The sequence below is a fragment of the Phyllobates terribilis genome, unplaced genomic scaffold (genome assembly GCF_046119375.1).
Source record: "Phyllobates terribilis strain yellow unplaced genomic scaffold, ASM4611937v1 Scaffold_11__3_contigs__length_659146591, whole genome shotgun sequence".
Lineage (NCBI taxonomy): Eukaryota > Metazoa > Chordata > Amphibia > Anura > Dendrobatidae > Phyllobates > Phyllobates terribilis.
Genome location: NW_027362771.1, coordinates 599,315,804 through 599,341,667, shown reverse-complemented (window position 1 = coordinate 599,341,667; position 25,864 = coordinate 599,315,804). Strand labels below are relative to the sequence as shown.

At 48.7% G+C, this 25,864-nt stretch overlaps 1 protein-coding gene across 1 annotated transcript; it reads left to right on the top strand.

The window, feature by feature from the left end:
• The first annotated feature begins 1,376 nt into the window (after positions 1–1,376).
• COPS6 (COP9 signalosome subunit 6) lies at positions 1,377–15,726 on the top strand. The gene is made up of 10 exons (XM_073654448.1): positions 1,377–1,533; positions 10,325–10,450; positions 10,527–10,658; positions 10,911–10,999; positions 14,275–14,337; positions 14,410–14,457; positions 14,537–14,651; positions 14,739–14,831; positions 14,915–15,015; positions 15,515–15,726. The coding sequence occupies exons 1-10, from the start codon at positions 1,482–1,484 to the stop codon at positions 15,653–15,655; spliced, it is 960 nt and encodes a 319-aa protein (XP_073510549.1). The 5' UTR covers positions 1,377–1,481; the 3' UTR covers positions 15,656–15,726.
• The last annotated feature ends 10,138 nt before the right edge of the window (positions 15,727–25,864 follow it).

Genomic DNA, 25,864 nt, shown 5'->3' with positions numbered 1-25,864 from the left:
GTGATATGTAAGATTGGAGTCACCATTAGATATAGACAGGAAAGGCTCTCTAGCAGAGGACGTCTACAACTTCTATTTCCAGAGATCTTAAGAAGTTTAATAGTTCATTATTTATGCCCCTCTATACAGGATCTGTAGAAATACAGCCACTAAGAGGTTTATGTAAAAACGTGGAAAATTAATCCGACACCCACTTACAAAAAATAAGGACCAGCAGAAGTGTCTGAATCATAGCTAGTGAGCAAGTAGGGGTGAGCAGCACTCGCTGTCTCAGAACAAAGCAGGAAGCTCCAGCCTGTGCAGCCAACAATGTAGAAGGAGACTATTATGGGCTCACCTGATGAGGTGGATTCTCCGAGTCATGGGTCAGGGTGAGCAACTCTGAACAAAGGTGAAGGCACAGTGGGCAAAACTTGCTGAACAGCACATAGATCACCGAGGACCAGGACAGCAGGCAAACAAGCGGAGCAGGAACACCAGAAGACAAAGAGCCATGAGTGTGGATATACTCAGGAACTGCACATGTATGGTTGTCCAGGACTTGCGGCAATCAAATTATTAATTGTAGTTGCCTGCCATCAGCAGCATGGTCAATGGCAGAAGTGTATGCAATCAGCAAACAATTGGCTAACTGCAGGCAGTATTGATGAACAGGCAAACTGGACACAGAGGGTATGTGCCCACGATCCGGACGTAGAAGTGCTTTGGACGCAGCATATTTTTGCTGCATCTAATAGGCTGCGCTCTATTGAACACAGGTAAATCCGCTGTGTATCCACCTGACTTCTGCACAACACAACTGATGGTCCCAACCCCATTTATAAGGCAAGAAATCCCACTTATTAAACCTGACAGGGCACACCTGTGAAGTGAAGACCATTTCCGGTGACTACCTCTTGAAGCTCATCAAGAGAATGCCAAGAGTGTGCAAAGCAGTCATCAAAGCAAAAGGTGGCTACTTTGAAGAACCTAGAATATAAGACATATTTCCAGTTGTTTCACACTTTTTTGTTAAGTATATAATTCCACATGTGGTAATTCATAGTTTTGATGCCTTCAGTGTGAATGTACAATTTTCATAGTCATGAAAATACAGAAAAATCTTTAAATGAGAAGGTGTGTCCAAACTTTTGGTCTGTACTGTAGGTCATCAATATAAGGCTGGTGGGGGATCCATGTGCAGCACCGCACATGGTGTAGTGTCCATTCTCAGTAATGCAGCTCAGCCCCTTTAAATTAATGTGATCTGAGCTGCAGTAGCGAGAGTGGCCACTAGGCGGCGTCCAGGTTGTGTGGTTGCGATTCCTACTCTTCACGTCTGTCTCAGCTATTATAACTGCGTGTACTGCAGCGCCCCTACAGGCAGCATTTACATAAAGCCAGCACGCAGGCGCAATATGCTTTCATATCGCGCGTGCGCATACTGCCGCTCTCGTCCATCACAACCGCACTGAGGGACGCAGCCAGCGGGGTGCAGCAAGATGGCGTCTGCTGCGGCTGCGAACGGCAACGGCATGGAGGTGGACGGTGCTGGTGAGTAACCGCCCGCTCAGGAGAGCGGGATGACCACAAGAGAGGTCGGTTAGGTGAGGAGGAAACCGGGGCTGGTAAATGGTCGGTAGGAAGCTGAGCGTGACAGAGCCTCCTGCCGGAGGAGGGGGCGGGGATTCAACCGGGATCTGTGATTGGCTCATTGACCTGTCTGTCAGTTGTGGAGAGGATGTGACGTCATTATATTTTGTTTGTGGCTATAAAGCGCTTGTATGGCGGTTATTATAGTATCAGTGCTGAGGAGCCGGGGCTGCGGCCCGTGTGCACCCCCCTGTATACGGCCCGTGTGCGCCCCCCTGTGTACGGCCCGTGTGCGCCCCCATGTGTACGGCCCGTGTGCGCCCCCCTGTATACGGCCCGTGTGCGCCCCCCCTGTGTACGGCCCGTGTGCGCCCCCATGTGTACGGCCCGTGTGCGCCCCCATGTGTACGGCCCGTGTGCGCCCCCCTGTGTACGGCCCGTGTGCGCCCCCATGTGTACGGCCCGTGTGCGCCCCCATGTGTACGGCCCGTGTGCGCCCCCATGTGTACGGCCCGTGTGCGCCCCCCTGTGTACGGCCCGTGTGCGCCCCCCCGTGTGTACGGCCCGTGTGCGCCCCCCCGTGTGTACGGCCCGTGTGCGCGCCCCCGTGTGTACGGCCCGTGTGCGCGCCCCCGTGTGTACGGCCCGTGTGCGCGCCCCCGTGTGTGCGGCCCGTGTGCGCGCCCCCGTGTGTGCGGCCCGTGTGCGCGCCCCCGTGTGTGCGGCCCGTGTGCGCGCCCCCGTGTGTGCGGCCCGTGTGCGCGCCCCCGTGTGTGCGGCCCGTGTGCGCGCCCCCGTGTGTGCGGCCCGTGTGCGCGCCCCCGTGTGTGCGGCCCGTGTGCGCGCCCCCGTGTGTGCGGCCCGTGTGCGCGCCCCCGTGTGTGCGGCCCGTGTGCGCGCCCCCGTGTGTGCGGCCCGTGTGCGCGCCCCCGTGTGTGCGGCCCGTGTGCGCGCCCCCGTGTGTGCGGCCCGTGTGCGCGCCCCCGTGTGTGCGGCCCGTGTGCGCGCCCCCGTGTGTGCGCGCCCCCGTGTGTGCGCGCCCCCGTGTGTGCGGCCCGTGTGCGCGCCCCCGTGTGTACGGCCCGTGTGCGCGCCCCCGTGTGTGCGCGCCCCCGTGTGCGCGGCCCGTGTGCGCGCCCCCGTGTGCGCGCCCCCGTGTGCGCGCCCACGTGTGCACGGCCCGTGTGCGCGCCCCCGTGTGTGCGCGCGCCCCCGTGTGTACGGCCCGTGTGCGCGCCCCCGTGTGTACGGCCCGTGTGCGCGCCCCCGTGTGTACGGCCCGTGTGCGCGCCCCCGTGTGTACGGCCCGTGTGCGCGCCCCCGTGTGTACGGCCCGTGTGCGCGCCCCCGTGTGTACGGCCCGTGTGCGCGCCCCCGTGTGTACGGCCCGTGAGCGCGCCCCCGTGTGTACGGCCCGTGAGCGCGCCCGCCCCTGTGTACGGCCCGTGTTGGCCCCCTGTAGGGCAGCGGTGTTCACACTGTGCAGTAATGAGGCAGTGACCCAAGAAAGTTCAACTGAAATGTCTTTATTTTCCACCTTACCAAATATCCAGACTTTATCCTCCAGTCGGCAGCCGGGATGTCTGTATCAGTCTGTGGGTGACAGCGCCGCCGTGTATCTCGTTCGCCAATGGCTTTGGTCACTGGTCAGTCCCCTACAGACCTGCATATACGGAGCCTCCTGCTCTGCTGCTTGTACACTGACACACCCAATCCTTAGGGCTCGTTCACACTTGTGAATAAATCAGACCAGTGCAATCCGAGAAAAAAATCAGATATCGCTCTTCCCAATGTTATTCTATGAGGCGGCTCACAACTGCGATTATTTTCTCTTGCCGATTCGGCAGCAAGACTTGTCTCACACGCACCCATGTAAGTCTATGAGCGCCTGTGAAACATCTCGCTGCACTCGGATATCACCTGAGTGCAGTGCGATTCCTGTGGATGCCGGCAACAGTGGAAACGGAGTAATTACTTTCTCAGTCTCCTCCGCTCCTGTGCTGTGACTCCCTCATGTGAGCGGATCGGAGCACTGACACTCGTCTCACTGTCACAGCAGAGTTTGAATCGAGGGTCATCACCATCTTGCTATACTCTAGTGTGACTCCGGCCTTACCTGCAGGATTAAATGGGAATCGTGGACATAGGCTACTCCCAAGACCCAGAGTGTAGGGAGAGATCCGTCCCACTACCTTCCTATAGATTTCTCCAAAAAATAAAAGCCCAGGTTTCCTAAATCAGACTTGATCAAATAGCTTGACCAAGTTCACAATCTTTAACCTATCTCTCAATCTTTTTAGAATAGTCCGACTGAAGAGAATCCCGTTGAGGACTGTGATACCTCCTGCACAGCAAACATTAAATAGGGCAATAACCTATCCTAATCCCTCACATCCTTGGAGACTGCTTTTTTAGCATAGATTTAAGTTGTGTTTTTTTTTTTTTAAATCTTTCCACTAGACCATCTGTCTCTGGGTGGTGCGCAATAGTTTTATCTGGTATGCTCGAGGTGGCCCACAAACACATGCTAGGTGGTCATCTAGGGGTTAAAAAGACACGAGCGTATTCTTCAATGGTTCGGTTTGGCCCGGAATTTTTGCCGAGGTTCAGAGGTGTTGTGACTCACAACACCTCTGAAACATGCAGTTTACAATAACAGTAATTTTGACCAGGAGTGTCCGAACTTTTAGGCTGTGTCCCCACTATGCCTTTTTTTAAGTGTTTCCACAGAGGCAATTCTGCCGCAGAAATGCTTAAAAAAACGCTTGATAGAAGGTCTGCCATGTTCCCCAATGATAATCCGCCTGTGCTGTGCACATGCTGCGGAAATTTCTGCTGCGGAAAAATCCGCAGCAGTACCAATTATTTTGTGTAATCGCGGCATTTTCGCCGCCATTGACTTACATTGAATCGCTTAATATCCGCATGACTACATGTGCACATGCGGATATTAAGCGATTCAATGTGCGGATGGCACCCGGGTCTGGAGAAGAGGAGACTCATCCAGACCCGGGTACCATAGAACCTGTAAAAAAAAGAAAAATAATTAAAATAAAAAATATACATTATACTCACCTTCTGATGGCCCCCCGGCCTCCTTATCCGATGCGTCCTGGCTCCCCGGCAGCTCGCGATGGTCCAAAGGGACCTGCCATGACGTCATGTGACGGGTCACGTGACCGCTAACGTCGGCGGTCGCGTGACCTGTCACATGACTAAATGACGTCATGGAAGGTTCTTTTACACAACCGCGAGACACCGGGAAGACCGGGGGCCATCGGAAGGTGAGTATATGGTTGTTTTTGTTTTGTTGTTTTTTTTTTTACCATTTTTATTCTTTTTTTATTTATTTTTTTTTAGAACTAACTTGGTCACACTATATATGCCGGTTGCATGGATTTATATAGTGTGACCAAGTTGTCAAACACTTTCCAAATGATGATAAACTGGCTTGGAAAGCGCTTGACAACCCGCATGCTAAATCGCATGTGCAAAACGCGTGACAAACGCTTCTACATGGCAGGAAAAACTTATGTAAAATCCGCATGCGTTTTTTCTGCCAGGTAGATGCAGAAACGCTCAGAAAAAATCTGGAGCATTTCTGCATCGTGGGCACATAGCCTTACATGCCACTGTATATCGATCACCTTTTCCCGTGCCTGGGCCAGTGTGGGATCCTGAAGCTGAGCTGTCCCAAAAGTCCCCCGGGATATTTCCAGCTCTGGGATTGATGTGGTCTCTTCGACTTCTCCTGCCAACCCCTCTAGGGGAACCCTATTGGGTTTACACTCTTTCTCTATAAGGCTGACCCCTATGGAGGGTATCCCTGACTCGTGATCTTCGGGTTCAGCACTCAGACAGACCTTTACCCTGGGAGGGTTAATTATACTCTCCCACAGGGACCAGAACAGGAGCAAGTCTCTTCCCAATACAGTCCCGTAAGGAAGGGTCTTTACTACTGCCACCACATGTTTAAAGAAGTTGTCCACTACTTCTTAGGAGTTCCCCAACGTATTAACCCAGTGATTATAAGACGTTTTGTAAATGCCTTGCTGTGTCCTCCTTGCCTGTGAGCGGCGCTATAGCTTTCTGCTCACAGGCATCACGTGACCCCTCGCTGATGTCACTTCATGTGAGGCGTGACATCAGTGACGTGGTCTCCGCGATGGATGCTGGGCTGTGGACGGGGTTACCCCACGCGTCACACCCAGCATCCACCGCGCGCTTTCCCAATGAATGAGGAGAGGGAGAGTGCGTGGTGGATTCCGGGTGTGACACGTGGGGTAACCCCGTCCACAGCCTGGCATCCATTGCAGGGAGCACAGAAGAGAGACCCCCGGCTGCAGTCGGAACATGACGTGACATCAACGGATGTCAGAGCCGGGGGTCACGTGATGCCTGTGAGCAGAAAGCTATAGTGCCGCTCACAGGCAAGAAGGACACAGCGAGGTATTTACAAAACGTCTTATAATCACTGAGTTAATACATCGGAGGACTTTTAAAAAGTAGTGAACTCCTTTAACCTCCTCGTTCGGAGTGGAAAAGGTAACCTCCGCCGCCTGATACTCCCAGAGTTCACCGTATATACAAATGACCCCGACTTCCCCCCCAGTGGGTTCCAACCCAGAGATCAATAACCCATGGACGAGTGTCACTAGGGTCCCTGAGTCCAAGAGAGCCTCCGCCTGGTGTCCGTTGACGCACAGGTGGGGTTCACCAGCTGGGATGACGGCATCCGCCGTGTAGAAGGTCTATGCATATGGCGTAGAAGGGAGGAGGGGAGGGAAAATGTAGAAAGCTTACCACGTTGTCGATTTCAAAACCATATGTCAGCCGGAATCCATCCTGAGGGTGCCACACCCATTGGTGATCACAAGCAAATGAAAAAGAAAAGGGAAATCCACTGGCACATCCAACAGGAAATAATTAAAAATTGTTCTTTATTGAAAAAAAACTAAAACAACGTATTACATTACTGATCCTGTACTGATCCTGAATTACCTCCTGTATTATACTCCAGAGCTGCACTCACTATTCTGCTGGTGCAGTCACTGTGTACATACATTACATTACTGATCCTGAGTTACATCCTGTATTATACTCCAGAGCTGCACTCACTATTCTGCTGGTGCAGTCACTGTGTACACACATTACATTACTGATCCTGTGTTATATCCTGTATTATGCTCCAGAGCTGCACTCACTATTCTGCTGGTGCAGTCACTGTGTACATACATTACATTACTGATCCTGAGTTACCTCCTGTACTATACTCCAGAGCTGCACTCACTATTCTGCTGGTGCAGTCACTGTGTACACACATTACATTACTGATCCTGTGTTATATCCTGTATTATGCTCCAGAGCTGCACTCACTATTCTGCTGGTGCAGTCACTGTGTACATACATTACATTACTGATCCTTTACTGATCCTGAGTTACATCCTGTATTATACCCCAGAGCTGCACTCACTATTCTGCTGGTGGAGTCACTGTGTACATACATTACATTACTGATCCTGAGTTACATCCTGTATTATACTCCAGAGCTGTACTCACTATTCTGCTTGTGCAGTCACTGTGTACATACATTACATTACTGATCCTGAGTTACCTCCTGTATTATACTCCAGAGCTGCACTCACTATTCTGCTGGTGCAGTCACTGTGTACATACATTACATTACTGATCCTGAGTTACATCCTGTATTATACTCCAGAGCTGCACTCACTATTCTGCTGGTGCAGTCACTGTGTACATACATTACATTACTGATCCTGAGTTACATCCTGTATTATACTCCAGAGCTGCACTCTCTATTCTGCTGGTGCAGTCACTGTGTACATACATTACATTACTGATCCTGAGTTACATCCAGAGCTGCACTCACTATTCTGCTGGTGCAGTCACTGTGTACATACATTACATTACTGATCCTGTCCTGATCCTGAGTTACATCCTGTATTATACTCCAGAGCTGCACTCACTGTTCTGCTGGTGCAATCACTGTGTACATACATTACATTACTGATCCTGAGTTACATCCTGTATTATACTCCAGAGCTGCACTCACTATTCTGCTTGTGCAGTCACTGTGTACATACATTACATTACTGATCCTGAGTTACATCCAGAGCTGCACTCACTATTCTGCTGGTGCAGTCACTGTGTACATACATTACATTACTGATCCTGTCCTGATCCTGAGTTACATCCTGTATTATACTCCAGAGCTGCACTCACTGTTCTGCTGGTGCAATCACTGTGTACATACATTACATTACTGATCCTGAGTTACATCCTGTATTATACTCCAGAGCTGCACTCACTATTCTGCTGGTGCAGTCACTGTGTACATACATTACATTACTGATCCTGTCCTGATCCTGAGTTACATCCTGTATTATACTCCAGAGCTGCACTCACTATTCTGCTGGTGCAGTCACTGTGTACATACATTACATTACTGATCCTGAGTTACATCCTGTATTATACTCCAGAGCTGCACTCACTATTCTGCTGGTGCAGTCACTGTGTACATACATTACATTACTGATCCCGAGTTACATCCTGTATTATACTCCAGAGCTGCACTCACTATTCTGCTGGTGCAGTCACTGTGTCCATACATTACATTACTGATCCTGAGTTATATCCTGTATTATACTCCAGAGCTGCACTCACTATTCTGCTGGTGCAGTCACTGTGTACATACATTATATTACTGATCCTGAGTTACATCCTGTATTATACTCCAGAGCTGCACTCACTATTCTGCTGGTGCAGTCACTGTGTACATACATTACATTACTGATCCTGTCCTGATCCTGAGTTACATCCTGTATTATACTCCAGAGCTGCACTCACTGTTCTGCTGGTGCAATCACTGTGTACATACATTACTTAAGGCCCCGTCACACATAGCGAGATCGTTGATACGTCACGGTTTTCGTGACGCAATAGCGATCTTTCTAGCGATCTCGTTATGTCTGACAGGTAGCAACGATCAGGCCCCTGCAGTGAGATCGCTGATCGTTACAAAACTTCCTGGACCATTCCTGGGTCGTTTTTCTCCCGCTGGGCAGTGTGCATCGCTGTATTTGACACCTTATCAACGACCTCGTTAGCGATTCAGAACTGAGACACGCAGGCGTGCATAAATTAGACTTTTCCGCGCACCTCGTCCCCGATTGGTGGTCGCTACAGCGTTCTCATTTTCCGCCGTGCATAAAGAAGGCAACAGAATAGCGATTCCATCCTTTGTTTCTGACCTCATGCTGGATTGCAGATCCTAGCAGAATTCTCCGGGCTGTTGATATGTGGAGTCACAGCCGAAGAACACTACTACAATCCACAAACCAGAACGCTTCTCAGGAACAAAGCCCAGATGAATGGATACAGAGTCACAGCCGGAGAACGCTACTACGATCTGAAACCAGAACGCAGTCAGGAACAAAGGGACGGAATTGCTACAACGTGGCCTTCTTTTAAACCAAGGCCGCCCAATCAGAACGCAGTAGCGTCCACCAATCGGAGATGAGGGGGCGCGGAAAAGTAATTTTATGCACGCCTTTGTGACACAGTACAGTCCCTATCAAGGTGTGGATCATTGAAATAGCTGCTGTGTGAAAGCGTCCCAACGACCGCCGAGATCGTTAGTTAGATCACTGGGGCGGCCGAAATCGTTGGGAAGTTCTGCATGTTTGACAGCTCCCCAGCGATCATGAAACGACTCTCCAACGATCCCAAAATCGTGACGTAATAACGATCTCGCTAGCGATCTCGTTATGTGTGACGGGGCCTTTATCCTGTACTGAGCAAGTATTATACTCCAGAGCTGCACTCACTATTCTGCTGGTGCAGTCACTGTGTACATACATTACATTACTGATCCTGAGTTACATCCTGTATTATACCCCAGAGCTGCACTCACTATTCTGCTGGTGCAGCCACTGTGTACATACATTACTGATCCTGAGTTACATCCTGTATTATACTCCAGAGCTGCACTCCCTATTCTGCTGGTGCAGTCACTGTGTACATACATTACTGATCCTAAGTCACATCCTGTATTATCCTGCGGAGCTGCGCTCACTATTCTGCTGTTGTGATCCCTGTGTACATGCATCACATTACTGATCCTGTATTATACCCCAGAGCTGCACTCACTATTCTGCTGGTGGAGTCACTGTGTACATACATTACATTACTGATCCTGTATTATACCCCAGAGCTGCACTCACTATTCTGCTGGTGCAGTCACTGTGTACATACATTACATTACTGATCCTGAGTTACATCCTGTATTATACTCCAGAGCTGCACTCACTATTCTGCTGGTGGAGTCACTGTGTACATACATTACATTACTGATCCTGAGTTACATCCTGTATTATACTCCAGAGCTGCACTCACTATTCTGCTGGTGCAGTCACTGTGTACATACATTACATTACTGATCCTGAGTTACATCCTGTATTATACTCCAGAGCTGCACTCACTATTCTGCTGGTGCAGTCACTGTGTACATACATTACATTACTGATCCTGAGTTACATCCTGTATTATACTCCAGAGCTGCACTCACTATTCTGCTGGTGCATTCTCTGTGTACATACATTACTGATCCGGAGTTACATCCTGTATTATCCTGCGGAGCTGCGCTCACTATTCTGCTGTTGCGGTCCCTGTGTACCTATACCCCCTGTGACAGCGTTGATGCTTGCAGTGTTTCTCTCCTGTCTCCCTGTAGTTGCCCCCGCGGTGATGGCTCAGGGGGTCACCGGCAGTGTGGCTGTGGCTCTTCACCCCTTGGTGATCCTGAATATCTCTGACCACTGGATCAGGATGAGGTCCCAGGAGGGCCGCCCCGTGCAGGGTAAGAGCCCGCTCCCCCGTCCCGGTGTCACCTGCCGCTCCGCTGCCCCGCTCAGCTGTCGCTCCTCTCCATGCAGTGATCGGGGCGCTCATCGGGAAGCAGGAAGGACGGAACATCGAGGTGATGAACTCGTTCGAGCTTCTCTCCCAGATCAGCGACGAGAAGATCACCATCAACAAGGAGTACTACTACACCAAGGAGGAGCAGTGTGAGTAGTGAGGAGCAGGGTGCCTGCCAGGGAGCTGGTGTACACCCCGGCTAGAGACTGTAGGGGGCGCCCATTACTGCTGCTCTCCATCACACTTGCAGTTATCTTTAACCCTTTATACTCTGCAGTCCGCAGGAGATGCTTTGTGCATCAGTCGGTGCCCGCAGGGTCTATTGAGGACCTGGCTGCCCGCGTTATTGCGGGGGTCTCCCGGTGTTGTCTCCTTCAGTCTTTGTGTTTTTATTTCTGCAGTTAAACAGGTGTTTAAGGACATGGAGTTCCTGGGCTGGTACACGACGGGAGGTCCCCCCGACCCCTCCGATATTCACGTACACAAACAGGTACCAAGAATACACAGATCTAAGAAACGTCTATTGCTGCACACACTGTCCTACTGTTACATCGTGTATAATAGGTCAGGTACATCCACAGCTGCATTCATGCTTCTGCTCTTACATCATGTCTTGTACTGCACCCAAATGACATGCTGCATTGACTGTTCTAGCATTACATTGTCATATCCTATTGTTACATCTGGAGCTGTATTTACACTTCGGCTTTTACATCACATCTTAAGGCCCCGTCACACTAAGCGAGATCTCTGCGGAGTCACAAGTTTTGTGACGCAACAGCGACCTCAGCAGCGGTCTCGCTACGTGTGACACATAGCAGCGACCAGGCCCCCGCTGTGAGGTCGCTGGTCGTGTCGGAATGGCCTGGAGCATTTTTTGATCGTTGAGGTCCCGCTGGGTAGCATGCATCGGTGCTTTTCACACCTTACCAACGACCTCGTTGGCGACTCAGAACTGAGACACATAGGCGTGCATTTGCGTTGCATTTTCCGCGCCCACTCAGCTCCAATTGGTGGTCGCTACTGCTTTCTGATTGGGCGGCCTTGCCTTTAAAGAAGGCAACATAGTAGCGCTTCCGTCCTTTGTTGGTTTGCAGATCGTAGTAGAGTTTTCCGGGCTGTGACTCCACATCGATTTATCTATTCTTCAACGGTTCTTCTGACACCTATACTCTGGTCACGGTAGGTAGCAGGCGGTCAGGAACAAAGGACGGAAGCGCTACTATGTTGCCTTTTTTAAGGCAAGGCCGACCCAATCAGAACGCAGTAGCGACCACTAATCGGAGCTGACGGGGCGCGGAAAAGGCAACGCAAATGCACGCCTGTGTGACTACAGCGTCACACAGTACGTCCCTCATCGAGGTCTGAATCGTCAGAGTAGCTGCTATGTGACAGGGTCCCAGCGACCACCGATATCGTTATACAGGTCGCTGCGGGTCGCCGTATCGTTGCAGCGTCGTTGGGAAGATCTGCCTGTTTGACATCTCACTAGCGACCACACAGCGATGCTGCAACGATCCCTGTCTGGTCGTATCGTTGTCGGGATCGCTGTAGCGTTGCTAAGTGTGACGGTACCTTTAGGCTGCGTGCCCACTATGCGTTTTTTTTTTTAAGCGTTTCCGCAGCGGCAGTTCCTCTGCAGAAACGCTTAAAAAACGCTTGGTAGAAGGCCTGCTATATTCCCCAATGATAATCCGCATGTGCTGTGTACATGCTGCGGAAATTTCCACTGCGGATTATCATCGCCGAAAAATCCACAGCACTACCAATTATTTTGCGGAAGCGCGGCTTTTTCGCCGCCATTGACTTGCATTGAATCGCATAATATACGCATCACTGCATCTGTACATGCGGATTCCATGCGTTTCAATGTGCGGATGGTACCCGGGTGTGGAGGACAGGAGACTCTCCTCTGGACCCGGGTACCATAGTACCTGCAAAAAAAAAGAATAAAATAAAAAATAAATATTATACTTACCTTCTGATGGCCCCCGGTGTCCTTATCCGATGCGTCCTGGCTTGCCGGCAACTCGCGATGGTCTGAAAAGGACCTGCCGTGACGTCATTTAGTCATGTGACGGGTCACGCAACCACTGACGTCGGCAGGTCTTTTAGTCTACCGCGAGCTGCTGGCTGTCAGGACGCATCGGATAAAGACTCCGGGGGCCATCGGAAGGTAATTATAGGTTTATTTTTTTTATTTTTAACCATTCTTTTACAGTCACACTATATAAATCCATGCCGGTTGCATGGATTTATATAGTGTGACCAAGTTGTCAAGCACTTTCCAAGTGATGCTAAAATCGCTTGGAAAGCTCTTGTCAACCCGCATGTGGAAATGCAAGTGAAGACCGCTTCACATCCGCATGTCCCTGGCAGGAAAAAAAAAGTGCAATCCGCATGCGTAATCCGCATGCGTTTTTTCTGCCAGGGAGATGCAGAAACGCTCAGGAAAAATCCGGAGCATTTCTGCATTGTGGGCACATAGCCTTAGGCTATGTGCCCACGTTGCATTTATGAAGCAGAAAATTTCTGCTGCATAAATGCAAGTCCTCTCCCGGAAAAACGCATGCGGAATTCCGCACGCGTTTATCGCGCATTTTTCACGCGTTTATCACATGCGGAATTGCATTGCGTTTTTTATGCATTGGACAAAGGCAATTCCGCTTGCGGAAACGCAAAATTAAATGACATGCTGCGGATTTTTGAACGCGGCATAAACGCTGCGGAAAAATCCGCAGCATGTGCATAGAACTTGCGGAATCCCATTGGGGACCATGGGGTGCGGATATACATGCGTTTTTCAAGCGTTTACGCTGCGGAAATTCCGCAGCATATACGCTTGAAAAATGCTACGTGGGCACACAGCCTTAAACTTCAATCATGTTCATAGCTGCATTTATCAAGCTTCTGCTGTTACATTATGTCTTCTCCTCCAGTTAAATTTCTGCAGTTAAGCCTTGTCATATATTTCAGGCACATCCAGAGCTGCATTCACAATTCTACCTCTACATTTTTATAATCCAGTTACCTCCACAGATGCTGTAATAACATAATTATATCTTTAAAATCCAGTCACATCCAGAGCTGCATTTGTACTTTTCCTTTTACATCATGTCTTGTATTCTGGTTAAATTTGGAGCTGCATTTACAATTCTGCTGTTGCTTTATGTCTTATGGAACGATCATACTCACAGCTGTATTTCTAATTTCATTATTACACCATGTCACATCCAGAGCTGCATTCACACTTGTTATTTCAGGTACATGCGGAGCTGCAGTCATAGTTCTGCGTCATATTTTATATTTCAGCCACACCCAGAGCTGTATGCACTATCCTGCTCTTACATAATGTCTTAAAATGCAGTTACATCCAGAGCTGCATTCACACTTCCGCTGTTACATCATCTCTTATACTCTGGTTAAATTCAGAGCTGCATTCACACTTCTGCTGTTACTTCATGTCTAATACTTCAGCCGCTTACAGTGCAGAGATTTTTTTTTTTCTCCTGATGTTTGTACACTGCTTGATAGAAACACCACATCTCCCACAATGCACCATTTGCCTTGTACAGACCCTGAACCAGCAGGGGGCGACGGACTGAGGGTGAACCTCAGAATTGTGAATGCATGTGCTGGGGCAGAGCCGAGAGGCGGTGCATTAAGGATGGATGTCTTGCTGCCATTCTCTCTTTCAGCTGCTCAGTCACCTCCCTCATTAATATTCGTAACCTCTAAGTTCCTCCCCTATGACTCTTCCTCCAGGTGTGTGAGATCATCGAGTCTCCGCTCTTCCTGAAGCTGAACCCTATGACGAAGCATACAGATGTGAGTATGGCATCCCCTCCCCCACTGAGCGCGGTCCTGTCCTGTCCGCTGACACTCTCATGTCCTCCGCAGCTCCCGGTCAGCGTGTACGAGTCGGTGATTGACATCGTGAATGGAGAGGTGAGCAGACGCCGATCGGGCCGCTCCTGGTCACGTCGCTGTTTGGCCGCCGTTCACCTGTTACTCCTGTCCTCCCCAGGCCACCATGTTGTTGGCGGAGCTCCCGTACACCCTCGCCACGGAAGAGGCGGAAAGAATCGGCGTGGATCACGTCGCACGTATGACGGCCACCGGCAGCGGCGAAAACTCCACAGGTATATACGGCTGTAGCAGAGCTGGGTTTGCCATGTAGTCATTATGACAAACCTGGCTCTGCTATATCTCTCAATTGGTCTTTGCAGTGGCAGAACATCTCATCGCCCAGCACAGCGCCATCAAGATGCTGCACAGCAGAGTGCGGCTCATCCTGGAGTACGTGAGAGCGGCGGAGGGAGGTAAATCCACCGATCCGCCACCGCTTGTCCTCCCCACCCCTATATATTCACCCCCTGATCTCTGCACCCGTCTTATTCTGTAGGGGAGGTCCCCTTTAACCATGAGATCTTGCGGGAGGCCTCCGCTCTCTGCCACTGCCTCCCCGTCCTCAGCACCGACAAGTTCAAGACAGATTTCTACGATGTAAGTACGGCAGCAACGCTCACGCGCCCCCTGCTGGTGGACCGCTGAGGTCACGTGACTCCGTCAGCACTGGATGCTATTGTCACGACACTTCAGCTGTGAGAAGTATTAATAAGGGGTTGTCCAGGGCTAAGATATTGATGAAGTATCTTTTAGGAGAGGCGATCAATATCAGATCCTGCGGTGTGTGACACCAGCTTCTGCTACTACCTGCTGTTATCAGCTCCTGCGGTGGATGGATCAGTACCGTGCACCGCATAGTGGCCGTTACCAGGTACTGCAGCTCAGCTAGCAATCGCTTTAATGGGAAGCTGAGCGGCGCCGGACACGCATCCATCCGATATTGATGACCTGCGTCCTGGACAACCCTTAGTTCAGTCTCTGCCATTGACAGCCATCAGAGATCTTGGGGAAAAAAAAATGGTGATACACAAGTCTTATTTCCCCACCGGTTTGCCTCTGGGCTGTGTTCACACCTGGTGTTATTTCCTCCCGGCAGCAATGTAACGATGTGGGCTTGATGTCTTACCTGGGCACCATCACCAAGACCTGCAATACCATGAACCAGTTTGTCAATAAATTCAACATCCTGTACGACCGGCAGGGGATCGGCCGGAGGATGAGGGGCCTCTTCTTCTGAGACTGTGGTGATGAGGACTGTGCGCGGAGCTCTGTGTGTTATGTCATTGCAAATAAAGATTCTCCATCGGTCGTGTGACCTGTCCCACGTTATACCCCCAGCAATGGAGGCTGAGTTGCTGCATGTTGTTCTCTCACCTGCCCGGCATACAGTAGAGTAAATCGACAAGAACCCCCACATTATTGGAGTCAGTTACCATCTATCCTATAACTGGGACAGAGCTGGGGTGGTACAGTAAAAAGATGGCTGGAGGGAGGGAGATGCAGCTGTCTGGGAGACTGCATGCTGTGAGAGGGGAGATGGAGCTGCAGGGGAAGACACCTGCTTGGTATGGACTACAGCAGTAGCTCCACACCATGTAGAGTCTGCCCTGACCTCATGGTAAGGAGTATACCTGTGGTGCCGGACTATCGGTATGACTTGTCCTGCCAGTAATGATGAAGAAAAGATCGATTACAATTCTCGGACTGGCCATCGCCCCCCCCCCCCCTCCCTGACCGTGTCGGCATGTATTTCTATGCAGCTGTAGCACTCGAGTCAGGAGAGCCGCCGGCCAGTCTGTGCAATGCAATCCTCATGCGAGTAATATGGCCGTCTGACTGCGACTTGAAAGTTACAAAACTCTCCTGTCAGACTGAACTCACCAGAAATGGTGCAAACTGTGCAAGAAAACTTTAACAAGACCGAATTGAAAAAAAAAAAAAAGATGTATCTCCACTCCAAATATGTGAGCATACGCAAGGGAAAAAATGGCCTCAAAAGGTGGACAACCCCTCGAAAGGGAAACGATCATCGGAAAACGACTAGGTTTTTTGTTAATTAACAATTTTTTTTCTATACCATGATTTTATGTTAGAATGAGGGGGGAAAAAAAAAGTCACAGTGGAGAATGTTGTGAAATTTGCAAGATTTTCTATTTTTTTTTCCCTATATCAGGATTGGTATTAATCAGGTTAATAGTTTATATAATTATTATTTTTCTTTTTAATTTGATGGAAGTCATTTCTTGATTCCCTTGTAGTGACAGGCTGTAAATCTTTCACAGGCCGTGTACTAGGTACATGGGCCCCGATTCATCATTTTGCACTTTTTTTTTTTTTTCTATATTAAAAGTTATAATGGATCATGCAACTTTTTTGCTTAAAAAAAATAAAATCTCTGTCATGTTGTATAGAATTGATCCGCTGCATGCGAACAACAAAAAAAACCAAATGATGAATCAGGGCCACAGATGGCGCAGCTTTTGCACACCTAGGTGTTGTACCCCCCCCCCCCAAAAAAAATATTTACTACAAGTTTTAGGTCTGTTTTCTGCAGTGATGACTCTGGGACCCCTGATAATATTATGGAGCTGCCATTGCTAGTGGATAAGCTGTGCCTACAGGGGACGGGTGCTGATGGTCTCCAGGGGTCCGTGTCCGGACCTGAGACTGAGGGGGGGGGGGGGGAATCGGCGTCTGTAATTCTTAAGTGAAGACGTCGGGTGCTGCAGACCGTGGTGGAAACAGGACTGTGGGCTCAGAATTGGGCAAGAGCCACCAACGGTGACACTTTGGACTCCATGATATACTTATAGACACTTGAGCATGTAATGTGGTAAAGTTTTGGCACGTCCTGGCTGGTTTTCTCACACCGTCTTTGTGTGTGGGTATAAAATGTGTGGCACAGACTTGTGGGGTGAACTGATTGTGCTCCAGTATCGTCTCACCTTGAGAAGTGGACCTGCCCTTGCAATAGTCTTAGACCCCCTTCACACGGCTCCAGTACGTGTGGTGTCATTTTTTCACACACCCAATACACGTGCACCCATTACAATCTAAATTTTCACACGGACCGTTTGACCCACACGTAGACATGTCTGTCTTGTTCCGGCAGCACGGATGATCATAGCTACTGCAAATGTGCACACGGGTGACCGTGCGCTGTCCGTGTGCCATGTACCGTTTAGGTGTTATAGATGTGTAGAGATAGATATCCGTGAGATATATAATTAGTGCCTTGTGTGTGTAGCTTACTGTATGTGTATTAACTAGTGATGAGCGAGCATGCTCGCCACTGCTCGGTACTCGCCCGAGCATCTCAGTACTCGACATGCTCGGAGCTCGCCGAGTACTTTTGACATGCTCGGGCGGGAGCTCGGGTCCCCGTCCTTCATGTTTGGCGCTCGGGTCCTACCTATTTTAATAGCTAGCAAAGGCTAGGCAGACAGCTGAGAGGCTGATATTAATAGCCCAGGAAGGGTGCCATGAATATTGGCCCCCTCCCAGGCTAGAAACACCAGCCATCAGCCGCCCCAGAAATGGCGCATCCATAGGATGCGCCAATTCTGGCACTTAGCCTCGCTCTTCCCACTGCCCTGTAGCGGTGGCAGTGGGGTAATAGGGCTAGGGTTGATGTCAGCTTATAATGCCAGCTGACATCAAGCCGAGGTTAGTAATGGAGAGGCGTCTATAAGACACCCCCATTACTAACCCCATAGTCAAAGTTACAAAAAAACACAAACACCCAGAATAAAGTCCTTTAATTGAAATAAACACACATTTCTTTATTGTTCTAAATTAAACCATACTTACCATCACGCCCATTCCAGCTGAAGCCAACAATCTCCTGCAATAAAAGTAAAATAATAAACCAACCTCATCCTTACCGTTCCATGGTTCCCAGGACAGCTCCAGCTCTGCTGCATTCAGATGACAGGCTGGATCGCAGCAGAACGCTGCCATCCAGCCTGTCATCCCGCAGACACTGAGAAGCGCAGGCATGCTTGCGCTCCTCAGTGTCTGGCTGTGACGGCATCCAGATGAGCCAAGGTCATGTCCAATGAACTCAGCTCACCTCATGCACGTCACTGACAGCGTGGGAGAATTCTCCTGCGCTTGCCGTAAGCGCAGGAGAATTCTCTCACCGCAAGCGCAGGAGAATTTTCCCACACTGTCAGTGACGTGCATGAGGTGAGCTGAGTTCATTGGATATGAACTCGGCTCATCTGGATGCCGTCACAGCCAGACACTGAGGAGCGCAAGCATGCCTGCGCTTCTCAGTGTCTGCGGGATGACAGGCTGGATGGCAGCGTTCTGCTGCGATCCAGCCTGTCATCTCGATGTAGCAGAGCTGGAGCCATCCTGGGAACCATGGAAAGGTAAGGATGAGGTTGCTTTATTATTTTTCTTTTATTGCAGGAGATCGTTGGCTTCAGCTGGAATGGGCGTGATGGTAAATATGGTTTAATTTAGAACAATAAAGAATTGTGTCTTTATTTCAATTAAAGGACTTTATTCTGGGTGTTTGTGTTTTTTTGTAACTTTGACTATGGGGTTAGTAATGGGGGTGTCTTATAGACGCCTCTCCATTACTAACCTGGGCTTGATGTCAGCTGGCATTATAAGCTGACATCAACCCCAACCCTATTACCCCCTGCCACTGCTACAGGGCAGTGGGAAGAGCAAGGCTAAGTGCCAGAATCCTATGGATGCGCCATTTCTGGGGCGGCTGACGGCTGGTGTTTCTAGCCTGGGAGGGGGCCAATATTCATGGCACCCTTCCTGGGCTATTAATATCAGCCCCCAGCTGTCTGCCTAGCCTTTGCTAGCTTTTAAAATAGGGGGGACCCCATTTTAATAGCTGGTAAAGGCTAGGTATTCAGCTGGGGGCTGATATTAGTAGTCTGGGAAGCTCCGTGGGTATTACCCCCTTCCCAGTCTTCAAACATCTGCCCCAGCCGTCTGTTTAACCTCCGCTAGAGACTAAAATTACGGGGAACCCCACGCCAATTTTTTTTTTAATAAATCCTTTATTTTAACACTAAATGACAAGTACAGTAATCAACACTATCACTGTACTTCTTATATATGTGACTGACATGTTTCTATCTATCTAATCTATGTGTGATGCTCTATTCTTTCTGTTCTAAATTGTCGGGTACCGGTGTATGCCGCTGATGAATTGCCGGCCGGCTTTTTTAAAGAGACGGGTGCATGAAAATCGGAGGGCACTAGTGTGTTCCAAGTGCCCTGCTATGTTTTTCATGCACCCTCCTATATACCCTGCCTGCCTATATATTCTGCCTGCCTGACGTTTAATTGAGCACCGTTCCCATTGATTTGGGCAATTTTTGACCTTCTGCAGACCGCCGGGGGGGGACCACCAGAAAAATGCTCGAGTTTCCCATAGACTTACATTGGGCTTGTTGCTCGGGTCGAGCACTGGAGTATTCCAATGTGCTCGACCCGAGCTTTGAGCACCCGAGCATTTTAGTGCTCACCCATCACTAGTATTAACCTTATCAGGCTGGGAAGGTCCCTGGTTATTGGGCCCTTCCCAGCCTAAAAATATCAGCCGCAGGTTCCCCATCACGTGAGATGCTCCAATTCTGGCGCCCCGCCTTTGCGCTTCCTGGTGCGGTGGGAATCGGGGTAATGGTAGTTGGGGTTGATGTCAGCTGTGAATTGTCAAAAAAACACAGCTGACATCAATCCCTGGGGTTAGTAATGGGAAGGTGTTTGTTTATTGAAATGAAGAATTTGTGTTTTTGTTTTCTTTGATTGCTGGGTTAGTAATGGTGGTGTCTGATGGAGGGGGTCTATTACTAACACCAGGGGTTGATGGCAGCTGTGATTTTTGACAAATCATAGCTGTCATCAAGCCAAAATACCATTACCCTAATTGCCATCGCACCAGGGCAATTGGGAAGAGCAAAGGCGAGGTGCCAGAATTGGAGCATCGTATGTGATGGGGCACTTCCGGGGCGGCTGCGGGCTGGTAGTTTTAGGCTGGGAAGGGCCCAATAACCAGGCTTCTTCCCAGCCTGATAATATCAGCCTGCAGCTGTCTACTTAACCAGCAAAAGGTAATCAAAAATGGGTGGTGGGGGGGGGGATAATACATCTTTTTTGTTTTTCATTTACTAGGTTAATACATTTACAGTAAGCAACACACACAAGGCGGTAATTATATATCCCACAGATATCTATCTTTGTACATCTCTAACACCTAAACATCTGTAATTTCTATTCCGGTACGTGTGTCACACGGACAGCGGTACTGGAAACCTCAGCATGTGTGAAGGGGGCCTAACACAAGCCGTAAGTTTGGATTTTGTAACATTTTTTTAAGCTGAGCAAATCGATCCACAGGAGCCTGGTCTATAGCAGCTGCATCCGGAGTCCATGGGAGCCCCACAAAACTGCCTCCCTCCTGCAGGAATCCCTGGCGTATATACACTGCTCAAAAAAATAAAGGGAACACTGAAATAACCCATCCTAGATCTGAATGAATGAAATCTTCTCATTGAATATTTTGTTCTGTGCAAAGTTGAGTGTGCTGACAACAAAATCACACAAAAATCATCAATGGAAATCACATTTATTAACCAATGGAGGCCTGGATGTGGAGTCACCCCCAAAATTAAAGTGGAAAAACACACTACAGGCTGATCCAACTGTGATGTAATGTCCTTAAAACAAGTCACAATGAGGCTCAGTATTGTGTGTGGCCTCCACATGCCTGTATGACCTCCCTACAACGCCTGGGCATGCTCCTGATGAGGCTGAGTATTGTGTGTGGCCTCCACGTGCCTGTATGACCTCCCTACAACGCCTGGGCATGCTCCTGATGAGGCTGAGTATTGTGTGTGGCCTCCACGTGCCTGTATGACCTCCCTATAACGCCTGGGCATGCTCCTGATGAGGCTGAGTATTGTGTGTGTGGCCTCCACGTGCCTGTATGACCTCCCTACAACGCCTGGGCATGCTCTTGATGAGGCTGAGTATTGTGTGTGTGGCCTCCACGTGCCTGTATGACCTCCCTGCAATGCCTGGGCATGCTCCTGATGAGGCTGAGTATTGTGTGTGGCCTCCACGTGCCTGTATGACCTCCCTACAATGCCTGGGCATGCTCCTGATGAGGCTGAGTATTGTGTGTGGCCTCCATGTGCCTGTATGACCTCCCTGCAATGCCTGGGCATGCTCCTGATGAGGCTGAGTATTGTGTGTGGCCTCCATGTGCCTGTATGACCTCCCTACAACGCCTGGGCATGCTCCTGATGAGGCTGAGTATTGTGTGTGGCCTCCACGTGCCTGTATGACCTCCCTACAACGCCTGGGCATGCTCCTGATGAGGGTGTGGATGGTCTCCTGTGGGATCTCCTCCCAGACCTGGACTAAAGCATCCGCCAACTCCTGGACAGTCTGTGGTGCAACGTGACGTTGGTGGATGGAGCGAGACATGATGTCCCAGATGTGCTCAATCGGATTCAGGTCTGGGGAACGGGCGGCCAGTCCATAGCTTCAATGCCTTCATCTTGCAGGAACTGCTGACACACTCCAGCCACATGAGGTCTGGCATTGTCCTGCATTGGGAGGAACCCAGGGTTAACCGCACCAGCATATGGTCTCACAAGGGGTCTGAGGATCTCATCTCGGTACCTAATGGCAGTCAGGCTACCTCTGGCAAGCACATGGAGGGCTGTGCGGCCCTCCAAAGAAATGCCACCCCACACCATTACTAACCCACTGCCAAACCGGTCATGCTGAAGGATGTTGCAGGCATCAGATCGCTCTCCACGGCGTCTCCAGACTCTGTCACGTCTGTCACATGTGCTCAGTGTGAACCTGCTTTCATCTGTGAAGAGCACAGGGCGCCAGTGGGGACTTTGCCAATCCTGGTGTTCTGTGGCAAACTGCAAGCGTCCTGCACGGTGTTGGGCTGTGAGCACAACCCCCATCTGTGGACGTCGGGCCCTCATACCACTCTCATGAAGTCGGTTTCTAACCGTTTGTGCAGACACATGCACATTTGTGGCCTGCTGGAGGTCATTTTGCAGGGCTCTGGCAGTGCTCCTCCTGTTCCTCCTTGCACAAAGGAGGAGGTAATGGTCCTGCTGCTGGATTGTTGCTCTCCTACGGCCCCCTCCACGTCTCCAGATGTACTGGCCTGTCTCCTGGTAACTCCTCCAGCCTCTGGACACTACACTGACAGACACAGCAAACCTTCTTGCCACAGCTCGCATTGATGTGCTATCCTGGATGAGCTGCACTACCTGAGCAACTTCTGTGGGTTGTAGAGTCTTTCTCATGCTACCACGAGTGTGAAAGCACAACCAACATTCAAAAGTGACCAAAACAGCCAGAAAGCATTGGCGCTGCTATGTGGTCTGTGGTCCCCACCTGCAGAACCACTCCTTTATTGAGGGTGTCTTGATAATTGCCGATAATTTCGATCTATTGTCTATTCCATTTGCACAACAGCATGTGAAATTGATTGTCAATCAGTGTTGCTTCCTAACTGGACAGTTTGATTTCACAGAAGTTTGATTTACTTGGAGTTATATTCTGTTGTTTAAGTGTTCCCTTTATTTTTTTGAGCAGTGTATATTTTTTGTACTATTCATATACCCGATGTGATGCACACATGATGTTGCCTCAGGCTTCCAAGTAAGAAGAGGCACCAGGAGTGTGAAGATGGGAGCCCTGCAAACAAGCTACAGGCCAGGCTCCTTGAATTGATTTTCTGTTCTATCATTTCCCCTATTTGTGCAAATGTGGTTCCAACAGCGCTGGGTTTCCCCCCCCCCATCCCAAGTGAACAGATGTGAAAACATGTACTTCCTCACAATCAAAAGCACCTGGAGAAAGATGAACGTGCCCATCACCACAGCTTAGGTTTAGTGTGTGAGATGTAAGGACACAGAGCTGATCTCCTGGTCTCACCTCCTGCATGATTAGACAGTGCTGGGTATAGAGCAAAGATAACTCCCCCCTTCCGGATAATGTCTTTGTGGCAAGGAAGGCAGCACATCTGAGTTTAGCTGTGTCACATTACAAACCCTTCTCTGCTCGCCTCCTCACAGCATTGTCAGCTCTGCTGTACTGCCCATCCCCACTTATATGGTATGTGTAGCACAAGTGATCAGGCAATCACAGGTGGTTCAAAGTCCCCTAAAGGGATTAATAAATACAGTGAAAAGTTAAAAGGGATATTTCCAGCACTCTGATCCCAATATGTAGTAATAATAATATTAGCAAATACCTCCCATTAGAAATGTAGTATAGCTATTCTGGTTCGCTATGGGGCTTACCCCATGTGCAGGACATTGCAGTAGCTTAAGTATCCATGGTTACAACAACTCATAGTTGCAGTTAGCTAGTTGTTAGTGGTCATAACCATGGATACCTAAAGGTCCTGCAATGCCCTTAACATGGAGTAGCGACATAGCTTATCAGAAGAACTATACTACATTTCTAATTGGAGGTATTTGCTATTATTATTACACCTACTACATATTGGGATCGCATCTTGGAGATATGAATACCCCTTTAAACTTTAAAAAAATATATAAAAGTTCAAATCACTCCCATTAAAATAAAGTAAACGCACATTTGGTATCACTTTCGTAAAAGTCCAGTCTATCAAAATATAAAATTAATCACAACGGTAAATGACGCGAGAAAAAAAAAAAAAAATCGAAACTGCAAAATTGCAGTTTTTTTTGGACACCACAACACAATAATAATGTAATGAAAGGCAATCAAACATAATATGTTCCCCAAATTGATATCAATAAAATCCTAAGCTCAGGGCACAAAAACAAGTCTTCACACAGCTCCATCCACCTAAAGTTCAAAATCTTGGGAAGTGGCGTCACTAGTGAATTTTTTTGTTTGCCAACTTAAACCAAAAACTATAGATGTTTGGTATCTGAAGAAAAAAGGCCAAATGTTCAATACTGGACAGACCATAGTACCAAAACCTAGTGTCAGGCACCAGGTCCGTATTGCCTACTCCAATAAATGCATATAAAATAGGAGGACACTTGAGTACTGTGGCAAACAATGAGTATAATTTTATTTAAATACAAAATTCCAAGTTATAAAAAGCATATAAAAGTTACAGTGTCAGAGGGGTAAGGTGCAAAGTGCCAGAGGCTGGGGAGTACCGAGGGGGAGCGGGCAGTATAAAGTAGTCAATTTGTATACACAATCAATACAGACATAGGTAAGTCAATGTTGATATATACAAGATAATAGAATCTATAGCGCCAAGGAAGAGGTGGCCCCCTATATCATAATATCCATCCCACACCAAGCGGGTAACATAAAATAAAAATCACAGTTGATATAGTTTAGCATACAGGGAGACCTTAACCTTATTCATTGCCTATATATAAATTCCCCCATATCAAATGAAGGGGGTATTAGTAAGGCCTGTAATCCATATGGCGCATCGGTACAGTGACTCACCACAGATAAACGGAATAAGAAGGGCCCACGACCCCAACAGGGAGTATCCAGCAGTGCAACTGGGGAAAGCGCGCCCCGACGCGCGTTTCGGCGTTCTTTTTCAAGAGGCGATGTTTGGTATCTGCATAATTGTACTGACCTGGAAACTCAAATTTCCAGGTCATTTTTAAAATAAAATGAATACTGTAAAAAAAAAATTTTGCTGGTAATTTGATTTTTCCATATCCCATACCAGCAACAGGAGAGAGGATCACCCATCCAGGACAGGAAACCTAAAAAGGTTTGTAAAGAAAAACCTTCAATACGGACTGCGATGACAGAAAGCAACTAATACATATTACCAAGTGAAGGAAACATCACTTCTTCCAGAATAAAAAGGAAGGGAATATGAAGCACGCAGTCATGGGCTCCGGAAAATCAAATTACCGCCAAGTAATTATCAATTTTTTCCTCCTAAACCCATGACGGCACCAGTAATGGTTAACAAAGAAATATAAAAAAGCAAAACTCTTCGGTTGTATGTTCAATCCAAGTAGCCATAATCCTTCTAGCAGGACAAGCCTTGGAGACCTGCAACTCAACAGATCCCAGATGGCATCAGAGTGCTGTCCAATTATTTTTTTTTTCATGGACCCATAGACTTTCATTGGAGAGTTTGATCCGACACTTGGATCAACATTGAACCCTGATGCGTGAATGAGCCCTTAGGATATTTAAAAAGGGAGGGTTGGATGATAAGTGCAAAGACCTGGACTTTAGAAGCACCACCATCAAAACAGAATTGTATTGACTGGTACAGGAGAAGAAGAAGTGTAAAGTAGACAAAAGCTTTCCAGGTCGTGGCATGACTATTATAGGTTTTCCCTAATTTTTTTTTATAAAGGATTCTATAAAATCTGCAGAGACCCTTACTCAGAAATTCTAGGCCGTAAATTGTAGACCCTGGATTGAGATTAAAACACAGGGATCCTGC

Coding starts and splice junctions, on each gene's coding strand:
- COPS6 (XM_073654448.1), top strand. CDS start 1,482: ATGGCGTCTGCTGCGGCTGCGAACGGCAACGGCATGGAGGTGGACGGT. Junction 10,659..10,910: donor CTACACCAAGGAGGAGCAGT/GTGAGTAGTGAG, acceptor TTATTTCTGCAG/TTAAACAGGTGTTTAAGGAC. Junction 14,458..14,536: donor TTGACATCGTGAATGGAGAG/GTGAGCAGACGC, acceptor TGTCCTCCCCAG/GCCACCATGTTGTTGGCGGA.